The 12,679-nt window shown below is 42.0% G+C and overlaps 1 protein-coding gene across 2 annotated transcripts in view; it reads left to right on the top strand.

The window, feature by feature from the left end:
• Positions 1–12,679, top strand: part of pik3r3b (phosphoinositide-3-kinase, regulatory subunit 3b (gamma)) — a 727,809-nt gene that overhangs the window by 349,653 nt on the left and 365,477 nt on the right. For both annotated transcript variants that reach the window (XM_068037088.1, XM_068037087.1), the window contains one exon: positions 8,727–8,858. In XM_068037088.1, the coding sequence (XP_067893189.1) occupies positions 8,727–8,858 (132 nt within the window). The remainder of the gene's footprint in view (positions 1–8,726; positions 8,859–12,679) is intronic.

The following is a 12,679-nucleotide window of genomic DNA, read 5'->3' as shown; positions in this document are numbered from 1 at the left end:
CATCAAGCTAAGGCTGTGGTTTGTCATCCTAAGTTGCAAATAGGGTTGGCGGGGGATGGGTTCTTGTCTGATTTTTTTCGGCAAAGACAAAAATCTACATCCATTATTCGAAAGCTGAAGTTGGCCAAAATGGTTTTGAGAGTGGTACTGAATCACAGGCTGGAATCTTCCCAAATCTCAGATTGCCCTGCTGCTGGGACCAAAAGCAGGTCCCAAGCCTATGCAGCAAATGGCAGGACCCTGAGCAGGATTTTACCGGCGGTGGTCAATAAAGAGGCCGCTGCTGGGACGCCATCCCATCAGTCCAATTTAAAGGATGAGCTCCCGCCTCCAGAGCTGCCGGCTATTCGGAAGGCTCTGCAGTACCGGCAGTGCCACTGGGAGTGGTGGCCATTGCTGGTACTGCAGCACAAAATCCTGCCCTGCGATTCAGGTGCTGTCGGCTGAATTTGCCCGTGGGCATTGGGAACAAATGCAGGTCCTGATCCGCGCATGGTTTCAGTGCGTCAGCTGGAGCAATTTAATGTGAGGCAGCCTCCATGTTTGCTGTCAGTTAAGGATTGCAGGCAGACCAGGGAAACGGGAGGTCTAATAGGAGGGCCCGCGGCAAAGTCTGAATGTCAGATCCACCAGGAGAGGTGAGCACTGCTGAAGAAGAGGGAGATCTGAGGGGCATTGCAAAATGGAGGCCTCCATCTTCAGTGCTGAGAAAGGGGCCTCAGGGTGGAGGATTGATCCCTCCAGAAGTGTGGTTCTGGCCATTCCTGGGCCCCTGTGAGCAATGCACCCCCTGATGCTGCCAGTTAATTCAGCCACCCATGACGTGCCGACCTCCCATTGCCAGGTTCCTGACACAGATGGGCCTTGATTGAGTCCTTCATTAGCTCCATTGCCTGCCCGCCAATTCCCATGTTAGCCCTTCCTGGGAAAGCTGCCTGGAGGGAGGAACAGCAATGGGGAGAGCAGTCCTGACAGGATTTCCTGCTACTTTCCTAGCACCACCCACCCCTGCTTCCAAACCCATCTCTATGGGGCCGGGAAAATTCAGCCTTGTGTGTCTGCATTAAGTAATTGCAAATCAGGCAAAGCATAATTAGACACAGAGTAATGCTTCCTTTACTCTGCCCTGCCCTCAGAAAAACACCCCTTATTGCATCAAGAGAAAATGTTTTCATTTCCATTCCTAGTATCACATGCCGTCGTGTGATTGCCATTTAGGTATCAATTAGTGCTAAATTAGGGGCAGTTTTGTGCGACCAAGACCTAGATTGGCACTGCCTAAACTCATTTACCACAGGAACTTTACAGCCAGTGTCCAACCCAGGGGTCTGCAACCTGACTCCATGGCCGCATGTGACTCTTTAACATCTCATTTGCGGCTCCCAACGTTTTCCAGTTGGATTGTATTAACATGATAAAAAGCCTAAAAAATTAAGTCATGAAAAGAAAGAGCTGTGTTTTTATTTTGGGAATAAAAGGCTAATCATTATGTTGCACTTTACAGTTTCAAATGATTATTTTAATGAAAAACATCATTGGGCTCTAAATAAACCTGTTCAAATGGTATAGCTACACCATGTTTATTGATAATGCCTTTGGTTTAAGGAACAGGTTTTATGGTTGTGACCATTATTGTTTCTAATATATAGCTGAGGCAATAATTATTCTGAATGTGTTATTAGAAGCTACTTTTTTTATCACGAGAACCAAGTCAAAATAACTGTCTTTAATTCTACTCATTCTAGGTTAAAGTTTATTTTCAAGATGACTTTACTGACAAAATTATACTTAAAGTCAAAAAACATGATAATTCAGAGTTAGATCTATTTTAATTTTGATTTTTTTTCTTTTGCTACATAAATTCAATACATGTATTTTATTTATTATGTATGTAAATTATGCATTCTACCTGAGACACTTGGCAATTTGCCAAATATTTGGTTTAGAAATGCCGAAATTTCTTCTTGTGGCTCCCAGTAGTTTTTATTTTCGGCAAGTTTTTTAAAAAAGGCTCTTCAGGTAAAAAAAAAGCCGTCAACCCCTGGTCTAACCCATTATATCTAAACCGTTTACAGATTTCCATTACATGTATTTTGTGAGTGTTTTATTGGTTTTGCAGAATTTTTGTGTGGAAGGTAGTAACATTCTAAACCAAATCAAAATGGTACATGGGCAATGTCTCGAGGCACAGTTTTACCTCTTGTGTTTGGATGCACAATGGACATTTCAAACGATTCATTATTATTGAGCATATTCAAATGAATATCTGCCTTACTTTTGCTTTCGTTGGCCAAGACTTCACAGTTGTGTTCAGTCAGGTTTTACTGGAAAAATTATGCACTTCATGTTCGAGAAGTATAACTCTCATATATTAGGGAGTAAGATGGATATTGGGAATAATTACAAGTCACGAATCTCATTAAGAGGTTCACATACATCACAAACCACAAGAGCAAATTTCAAATGGTTTATAACTGAATCCTCAGATGAGATTGTAACTTTGAAATCACTCCTACATATCCATTATTTCTATAATATACCAGTGAATCCTCAATGGTATTGCTCACCATCAGAGCCTTTTCTTGTAAGTGGCACTGCTGAGCTCCATTAACAATTGTGCACTCCCCCACCAATGTCAGAGATACTCTCCTACTTGCAGCAGCATCTTGACCTCTCTTTCTTCCTCATCCCCACCCTCCGTCAACAGGAGTGCGCTTCTGTGGTGCACTAGAAAGGAGGGGCTGTGTACCCCATGCCTACTTCTGGCATTCCTTCTTGTTTGTGATAGAATATTTACAGGTTTAGAGTGAAACTTACAAGGGCACAAAAATAGTTCTTTGTTTAGCTGTTTTGCTTTCCCTGAGCATTCCTTAAGTGTGTGCAAGTTGAATTTCCTCGCAGAAAAACTCTGGGTTTATTTATTTGGCCTCCTTATTTAAGGAGGGATATACTTGCATTGGAGGCAGTTCAGAGAAAGTTCACCAAGTTGATTCCTGGGATGAAGGGGTTGTCTTATGAGGAAAATTTGAGCAGGTTGCGCCTATACTCATTGGAGTTTAGAAGAATGAGAGGCGATCTTATTAAAACATCGAAGATTCTGAGGGGCCCTGACAGGGTAGTTCTGAGAGGATGTTTCCCCTCTTGGGGGAAATCTAGAACTACAGAACATAGTTTCAGAATAAGGGGTCTCCCTTTTAAATTGGAGATGAGGAGGAATTTCTTCTCTCAGAGGGTCATTGATCTTTGGAATTCTCTACCCCAGAGAGCAGGGATCATTGAATATATTCAAGGCTGAGATAGATTTTTTTATCTACAAGGGAGTCAAGATTTATGAGGAACAGGCAGGAAAGTGGAGTTGAAGCCAAGATCAGATCAACCATGATCATATTGAATGGTGGAGCAAGCTCAAGGGGCCATATGGCCTCCTCCTGCTCCTATTTCTTATGTTCTTATGTTCCAATTTGTGAGCCTTACCCCAGTATCTGCCAGTTCTTTCATGTGAAAAGATGTTGAAACTTGCCTATGGTTCATGGCTTTCTATGTAATTCACAAGTTAGTCATAATTTTTGTGAAGCTCCCTTAAATTCGTCTTTTTACTATAGCTTTACACATGTTTTCTTCCTTTCTACCTTTAAAGGGACAGGCTGGCTTAAACACTGCTCCACCTTAGCAACAGTATATTATATTGTGAATTACTTGGAATATCATGTTGGAACTCAGCCAGGCAGCACAGGATAGAACTGTAGCCGAGTCTTTATACAATTATAAGCTTTTATTTACAGAGACACACGTGCACCAACAACCCCTCTTTCAGCCTGATCATTACATAAACAGATGAGCCACTAATTAATACCCACCACCTGAATATGATTAACACCCAATTGATATACAATTAACATATCACTCCAATTATTATAAAGCAGCCTATCCTCTGACTCATCTTCAGCAACACCACAGACACCTGCCAGTATATACATGTCTCCTGTTCAGCACATGTGTCTCACACTTCATATATCAAACTTCATTACAGATGCAAAACAATCTTGTCAAAAAGAAAGTTGCAAGTTTTATTCTTGGTTCTTCTGACCTTTGAGTCTGGAATTTACAAGGAAAGTGACATTAGCAATTCACATGCAGTGACAATTACTTGGATTCCCATAGGGAATACCTGAGCAGTCACCAGATAAACCAGGTTAGCAGCTAAGCATCGCAGTTGTGTTCCAAATCCTAGTATAGCTGTCAGTAATGCCTCTGGATATCTGCAAGCATTATAAAGCTTTAATATTCTGTTCTTTATTTCAAATAGAATCTGTAACAGAGATAGCAGTTCCACGGTTTGTGATCAGTCATGTGGCTGATATGTCACATTCATGCAACACTCTTATTGTATCATCATGCACACTGAAGTAAATATGGGCCAGGGTTTTATCCAGTCAATGGGGATCTCGACCTCTGGCAAAAGCGCCGCCAAGAACCCCACATTGCCCCTTCTGTGGGAGGCCCACCGAATCAAGTCCCAATTACACACTTAACTGGACAGCGGGCCTTCCACGGGATCAAGGACCCTGGCGACAGAAAACTTACCCTCTGAGGTCTGCCGGCCAATCAGAGGCCAGCAGCTCTTTAACTGAGCAGCGCCATCGCAGAGGTGGTGGCTGCTGCCGGTGGAGCACCCACCCGAGGCCTAGGAACGGCGCTGGACCCAGACCACAGCGAGGAAGGGGTTTTCTGTGGTTGGGATCGTGCGGGAGGCTGGTGTAGAGGGGTTGGCAGCAAGGGCAGGGGGCGGCTCTCAGCGGACCCCCCCCCCCTTCCTGATGCCAGGTCCCTCATTCAGGCACTGTGACTTTTAATGAGGGACCCCCTCCAACACCCCCCATTAATTGCCATTAATTGCCCACTTAAGGGCTTCAATTGGCAGTGGGGCAGGAAGCCCGTGCATAGATCTTCCTGCCCAGAACTTAATTTCGGTGGTGGCGGGATCCCCCCTCCGCCCCGCAACACCTTCCCACCCCATTATATACTCTCCCCACCTCCAAACCCGCCGCTAGGGACAGCATAACATTTCTGCCATGATCTCACAGAATAGCTGTATCCATTATAGTCTGTATTTATTATAGCACAGTATTTACAAAGGAAAACCAGGAAAACGATACATTTATTTGTAATATTCTGAGTATGAACTTTAAGCCCTATTATATTGCTCTCTGTTGCATAAGCGTAAGCCTGTACAATCAGACATCAGAAGGAAGAACTCTGGAAGGTCTGCAACAACGATTTTGTGTTAATTGAAGTAATTTTGGCTTTGTGTGATAATGTAAAGTGAGTGATAGTGAATCTGCAGCCTGTTACACAAAATGGACTGCCAAATCAGAATCACCCATTTTACTTTATCGCAGAAAGTCAAAGTTGCCTCCAATGCATTGCAAAACTGTTCAAACATGTTACATTACGTCACTATTTCATGTCCTTGTGTGCCAAGACTCATCAGTTACTCCTTGGATTCATTTTTATCACTGGGTAGCCATGGAGGGTTGGATGGGAAATGGGAAAACAAACCATTGACAATAGTATTCAGTGTCAACTAAGATATGAATAACCTGTCACTATGGGGTGGAGAGGGGCAGAAAAAACAAGAATCAACGGATGGAGTGAGGTATTAAGGGATGTGGAGGAAGATGCTGCAGTTTTACTTGACTAGGATCGGCTGTTCCTTCTAGTTTTAATGCAAAACTAATACCGTTGTCCTCACAGTACTAATTCATTATTGGAATGTACCGGGCTATCAGTTTTGTAGATCTGTGCTGAAGGGAACTGTCAATGCTTATAGGATTTAGGTTGTATGTTTAGGAACAGATTGAATTGCAAAAACTGGCTGTAGTGTAGATCTGATTTTCTGATAATTCTATACATTGCAGTGTGTCTCTGCCAAGGACATAACTTATTCATACAAGCCAACAAGTTCAGTTTTCTCTGTTATAAGTAATGCTATAGTGACTGCAGCTAAGTCTGAATCTAGCTCAGGTTTCTGAGGGATCTGACTGAAGTGATGTTCTGCCCTCGGATATCTGCAGCAAACAGTAAAAAACTGATACCCGAGATTGTGGCCTTAAAATTCCACATAAGTTCTACTGTTTTCCTGCCATAACTTTGTAGGAAGGCCGGTGAAACCCATAACAAACAGGAAGAGATGGTTACTTTCCCTCTTAACAAGGCAAATAATGGGCAGGGGGTAGTGTCAAGGACAGAGACTTTCTAACTTAGGTCAGGATTTTACCAGTCCGCAGGTGGCGGGCTGGGAGGCGGGAGAGGGTGTCGGTAAAATCGCAGGGAGCCAGGTCGGTTTGCCTCCCCAACATGGTCTCACTGCTGGGACATTTTCCCAGCAGCAGGACCGGATGTGGAGAGACTGCCTCCTGCAAGGAGGTGAGCAGTCAATTACCATAACTAAAGGCCTAATTAAGGGCAATTTTACGGTGCTGTCTGCATTTGCCGAGGGCGGGATGAGCCCCCACCGCGTGGCGAGGCAGCCAGCTAAATGGAGGTGGCCTCCCTGCGGCAGCTCGAGGGCAGCCACGGTCATTGAACCAAAGAGGGGGCCGCAGGCAGCTCCTGCAGCCCCATCGATCTGCCCGGAGTGGTTTTCCCTCTGCCTCTGATTGGGCCGGCAGAATCAGGAACCTTCCCACCGCCAGTGGTAAAATTGCTGAGGCGGTCCTGCTGCCAGCAAGTGTGGGCTCGGGACCCCTTTCCACCTCAACGTCAGGGTCCCGACACCTATGATAACATTCAAGCCAGTGTTTCAGTGGTGGCCTGAATTAACTAAATGCTAGTGACACCCTGCGATATGATATCAACATAGGACCAATATTCACTTTATTATTCATAAGAGCATCCAATTTGAATGACTTTTGCCATTTTTCTATATTTTCCTAATATTATGGTCTTTCCACTGTACATATTGACAGTGCTCCCAGAATTCATTGAACATGAGGCTAAAGGGCATAACCATCCTTCAGTGCTAATTGGCACTAAAGCTCTTATTCACAAAACTATTGCAGATCTTAAAAATATGCTTTGAAAGAAAGACTTGCATTTACATAAGCACCTTATCATATCTCAGAAATCTCTAAGTTGTTCAAATAAAATTATTCCTTTGAAGTCGAGTGGCCATTAAACTTCCCCACAGCTTGCCAAAAATTCCAACTGCAACCACAACCGCCTGTGGAAACCACATTTTTATTAAATTGGTACAGGGATTTTGAATGGAGCCCTAATTCTGATGTAGCAAGGAGGGAAGGGAACCTAGACTTGATATTGTGGTTGAAGTAAATTGTTAACGTAATGGAGGGAGTATTCTGCTTCTGTCCACCATGTGATATACCTCACCAGACTGAAAGGGTTTCATGTAAAATGTCAGATAATATTCCATTCCATAGCACTATTGTTAATCATCTCAATGAACAGATAGAAAAGGAAAACATTTAGAATTAATAATTCATCTTGGGTTTGCTGATTAAAGTTTTAATAGTTTTACCAGTTAGTCAAATAACATTAGTGAAAGAGATGAAATCTTGTTTCAATTTGAATGATCTTGTAGATTATGTTATATGGGCCCACTTGATTTACTTCATAATGAATAGTGCAGATGGCAAACTAATCTATACACAGAGCAGTGAACATAACCTAGAAAAGCTGATAACTAAGAAAAGTCAATATTCTCACAGTAGCAATTTTAACGATGAATTTTAAATTAATGTTGTTGAAGCCCTTGTACCAGAACAGAATCCTTGCAATGATAATGACTGCATTGAACCTGTTGCGTAATACTAAAATATTTTTGGTGATAGACTATTGCACACCCAATATATCACAGAAGTTGTTTTGCTAGTGCGCTACATCAAATGCCGTTCTCTGGAATGTTCTCTTGGCATCTTGCTAGTAACCTTATCCCTCATTATCGTGCCACTAGGGAGGGTTAATGTGTGGCACATCGCTTTCCATTTTTATCAGTTTGACTTTTTCATCTTAAAAATTTCTCGTGTCATTTTTGCCGCCTTCTCCTTCTCCTTTTCCAACTCACTTATCACCCATTCTCCCCTTATTCAGCAAATGGTTGGGTATTTAGACATGCCACTGTGACTACCATTTGTGCCAATTATTGAATAGCTAGATTTCCATTCGGGTTGGAGTCATAGGGTACAGATTAATTTTTCCATTTCTGTCAGGAGGGAACCGTTTTTTGCTTCCATCTTCTTGTGCTGCTCCAACTAGTGTCCCAGCCAAGAACTACTGAAACGAAGCAAGTAAGGCCCAGTATCAAGTAACCATTGGATATGAATCTCTGGCTCTTTTGATAAGAAATATTCAAGTAGTAGCATTTCTGAGCTTCCTTATGTATTTTGTTAGGTGAGAGAAGAGCCATTATGAATCAAAAGCAAACACACTTGATATAATTTTTTTTTACATGTTGTGAGATGAGCTAACAGGAAGTAAAATAACATAACGGGTAGTGGAGCTGGCTGATTTAAGTCCCTGACAGTTCTGATGCATTAAATCATGACTATGCTTAAACCTAGGGGATAGGCAAATTAAATGTAATTTTACCCTAACCTGGGCATTTACAACCATAACAGCTGACAAGACTGTGCTGTTGACAACATACATGCATATGAATTATGCTAATAAAGTCACTGTGGTCTCTTACCTCCTTCATTATGTTGCAGATATGGCAGCTGTTGATATCGATCAATATGACATCCACATCATTGCTGATGCACTGAAGCATTACTTACGAGGGTTGCCTTCACCTGTGATTCCACCAGCTATTTACAGTGAGCTCGTCTACACTGCCCAAGGTAAAATGCTGCAAATGACTGGTTCTAAGATTTGTACCATTCCCTAAATAAGAATGTGTTTTCTAATGCACAATAACCTGATAAATTTATGATGCTTTCTTGTTCTGCTTTTGCAAGTGTTTAACTATTTTTATTGCTTTTGTAAAATTACAATAAGAAAATTAGTGTGTGAGAGTATTGACTGAGATAGCAAATCTGTCTCAGAAACATGAGCATTTAATATATTAAAGATTTACAATATTTAATTTTTTGTAATTTTGTTTACTAAAAATGTTCAATTCCTATTTTGGATCTGACCTTTCAAACTAACCAAATCTTTCAGTATTGGACTAAAGTGAATCTTTTCCAGATCTGATACTTAAACCATGATTGTCATGTACATGTGTTTCAGCAAATTCAGGATCAACTGTTTGTTCATTTAACTTTTATTAAAATGGTGGCATTAGCTCTGTGCTGGCTAAGTGAATAAATACTCTACTCTGTGTAGAACTGAGCCATTTGGAACAGGAAGGTTTTGGGTTCATTCCTTGTTAGATGTTAAGCTTATTTTATTCAGGTCGGCCGTTAAGGAACTACAATTAGCCTCAACATCCCTTGCCTCGAAGAGAATCACCCAACATTTCTAATCACTCCCTAACTATAACTCCTGGAAAATACATGTCTGTAAAATGTCAGGTGAGGACAGGACCAGGCTCAGCCTTGATTATGTTGCCACAGTCGAATAACCTGCTGATATTCATGGTCAAGACACACACAAAAAAGATAGTTATTTGAGTAAGGCAGATAAGAGTTCCTGGTACCTGTGGAACTGTACACAAGTGTGGTAGGGAGGTAACGGAAGTTGAGAAAAATAATTGAAAATAAAATTGGCAGCAATGTCAACTTGCAGGATGGTGCAGTCCATCTCACCAGCATATCCTGGATTGGCCTTAAAACCATTGGGAGCCAATAAAAATGAGAGACTATTGACAAGTACAATCAAATGGTTGATATTGTACCAGTGACTAAAAAATGTACAAGCTACCTATGTAGAACAAAGAAAGAGCAACTGCAGAATTGGTTTCTATTTGCCGCCAGCTGTCTTCAGTACTAACATTCACAGTCATTTACTATTAAAATCAAACATAATCTCAATATTGATACTAAAAATAGTTTACTGTAGCTTTTTAATAAATAAATTACTAGATATGGGACTTATTTATCATTCCAATCCAATATTCAAGGTACTGATGTATAGTAAGTATCATTATTTTTCCAACCTTGGAACCAAAATCTGGCCTAATCATCTGAAAGCTGACATGCAGCACCTCCATCTTCATAAAATATTACTGAAGTAATAAAGAGATCAATCAACTCCTAAGAATATTATAGACGGTATATGTAACTGGAGCAGGTCCAAATGTTCAACATTGATCCAAAGGAAAATCATTGTTGAATCCAATAGCTTTAATAAAGCTGAGAGGCTATTTTTGCACAAGCTTAAAAATGAGACTTCCATGGTTTGAATGGATAATAGAACACCAACAAATGGCACCTTGGCAGGTTCAATCCTCCACATACAAGGAGATAACTGAAGGGGATTCATCCCTGAGTCACAGTAAAGGTTTGCTGTAGTTGTTTCAGAAGAGGATTGGAGAAGGTGTGGTAGCAGGTCAACTGCCTACCCGAGGTTTGTGGCACAGGGAGATCAACTAAGGAGAAAGTACAGCAAACGATCTAACACAAAAAGGTACCAAAAAATATTCTTATGACATCCACAGCCAATGAAAAATAAATATGGTACACTTTAACACTCATTTGAATGTATAGCCCAAATTGATTCAAATTGGGTTTATTCATGAACACTAAAATATAACCTAGTTTGAATTTATAAGCGCCTGTCCCTTTAGTAACATGAGTGTATGCATACGCACAAACTATATGGGCTGAATTTTATGCCGCCCCAGCGGGTCAGTTGGTGGCGTGAGGGCGGTGGGAAATTGAGCTGGAGGCTCCGGGAGGCCAGCCACCCCGCTCCCACCTCCAGTCAACTTTACGGCGGTTGGGCAGCGTTGGGGGGGAGGGGGGGAATGGCCCGCCCACCGTGGCCAATCAAGGCCCTTAAGTGGCCACTTAGTGCCCACTTAAGGGCCCGTGCCCGCCTCCACAGGTATTTTACCCCTGGCAAGCGGGTATGCTGGTGATGTGAAAGGCTGCCTAGCGATGGCTGCCAGCCTTTCCATGCCCAGGGGGAGGGGGAGACCATGGCAGTTGGGCACAGGGTGCCCGATTGAGGGCCACTCCCGCCTCCCAACCCACCCTGGGACCTAAGATGACCCCCCCCTCCCCACAAACGACCACTCCAGCCTCACCAGGGAAGGACAGATCTCCCTGGTGAGGCAAGCCCAACGTACCTCATCTCCAGGCTCCATGGTGTCGGCTGGGCTGCAATTCCAGCCGTGGCCACCGCTCCCGGTGATTGGCCAGCAGCTCACTGAGGCGGGACCTCCTCCCTCCAGCAGGTGGAAGTCCCGCCTCGGGACAACTAAAGCCCGGGGACCCGTAAAATGCGGGACGGATCCCCAGGCTAGGCGGAAGCGGGTTCACCACCGACTTTTATGTCGGTGGCGAATTCCCGTCCGCCTCAGGAAAAATCCAGCCCTATATCTCTGAAAGGCGTTCTCATTTCTTCTATGCCATCGTCAGTATCTGGTATTTGTATCTGAAGCCAAGACTACAAGGCAGATGGCTTTCAAGAGGAAAAACATATATGGCAACTTACATTGGATAGATCAGATAGATAAAAATTTAATGGAAAGGTGTATCTATAATTGATACTGGTAACAGGCATGTCATCGCACAAATACATACCTTTTTAATGCTGTTGGGTTGGGCAAAGCAATGAAAGGGAGATTGTAGTCTTAGAGATCAATCATGCTATACAAATATTACTAACATAATAAACTTGTCAATTGAATGCACAAACTGATAACTGAGCTAATCTCAATTATACTATGCACTACATTTTATTATAACCATGTTATGGTGCTTGTGATAAAGAGCAACTTATTGGAAAGTAATTTTTGATGCTGACAGACAAATATTCAAACTCTCTTTGTCTGCTTAGGTAGATTCATGGCATTATTTGCTTAACATTGTCATCCTTAACATAGCCTGACAACATTTCCACACACCAGCAAAGAAAGAAATAAACCAAATTCAGCACATATACTTACTCAAAGCAAACTACTGTCAGTGCTGGAAATCTGAAATAAAAGTGGAAAATGCTGGAAACACTCAACAGGTCAGGAAGCATTATATACAAAAATGTATGCAGTTTTGTGTCAGTTTTTACCCCAATGCTATAAGTTTCCTTTAGTCATTTCTGTCCATGCTTGTTTTGCAAAATTTACAAGTTAATTATGTTCCTTTTGAGTACTCACTTTCATTGTGTTGAGATAAGTTTACTAAAAATGCCAATGAAACCCAGTGGGTGTGTCACATTGGAGATATATCACAATGGATATGTAATGCTAGAGGTGTAGCTTTACAGAAAAATGATGTATAGGTTCTGCCAGGAGTATATGGAGTGGCAGGATGTTCTTTTCCAAAAACCAAGGGAAATAAAATACTCAGTATAAACTAATTTACAGTAACATGTACCAATGAAATCAATGATAAATTTGAAAGAATGGAGTTGCTTCAATGGCTCGGTGAATAAGTACACCTTGTGGTGTGGTAGTGAATCAGTTATGTCACATGTCTGTGTTGAGTTGACTGATTTCAGCAAGGGAAAGCTGGGGTATCAACATGTCAAATTCGCAAAGAGAACATAATCAAGA

The sequence above is a fragment of the Heterodontus francisci genome, chromosome 8 (assembly GCF_036365525.1).
Source record: "Heterodontus francisci isolate sHetFra1 chromosome 8, sHetFra1.hap1, whole genome shotgun sequence".
Classification (NCBI taxonomy): Eukaryota; Metazoa; Chordata; class Chondrichthyes; order Heterodontiformes; family Heterodontidae; genus Heterodontus; species Heterodontus francisci.
The sequence above is the reverse complement of the archived record's forward strand: the minus strand, read 5'-3'. Positions and strand labels throughout refer to the sequence as shown.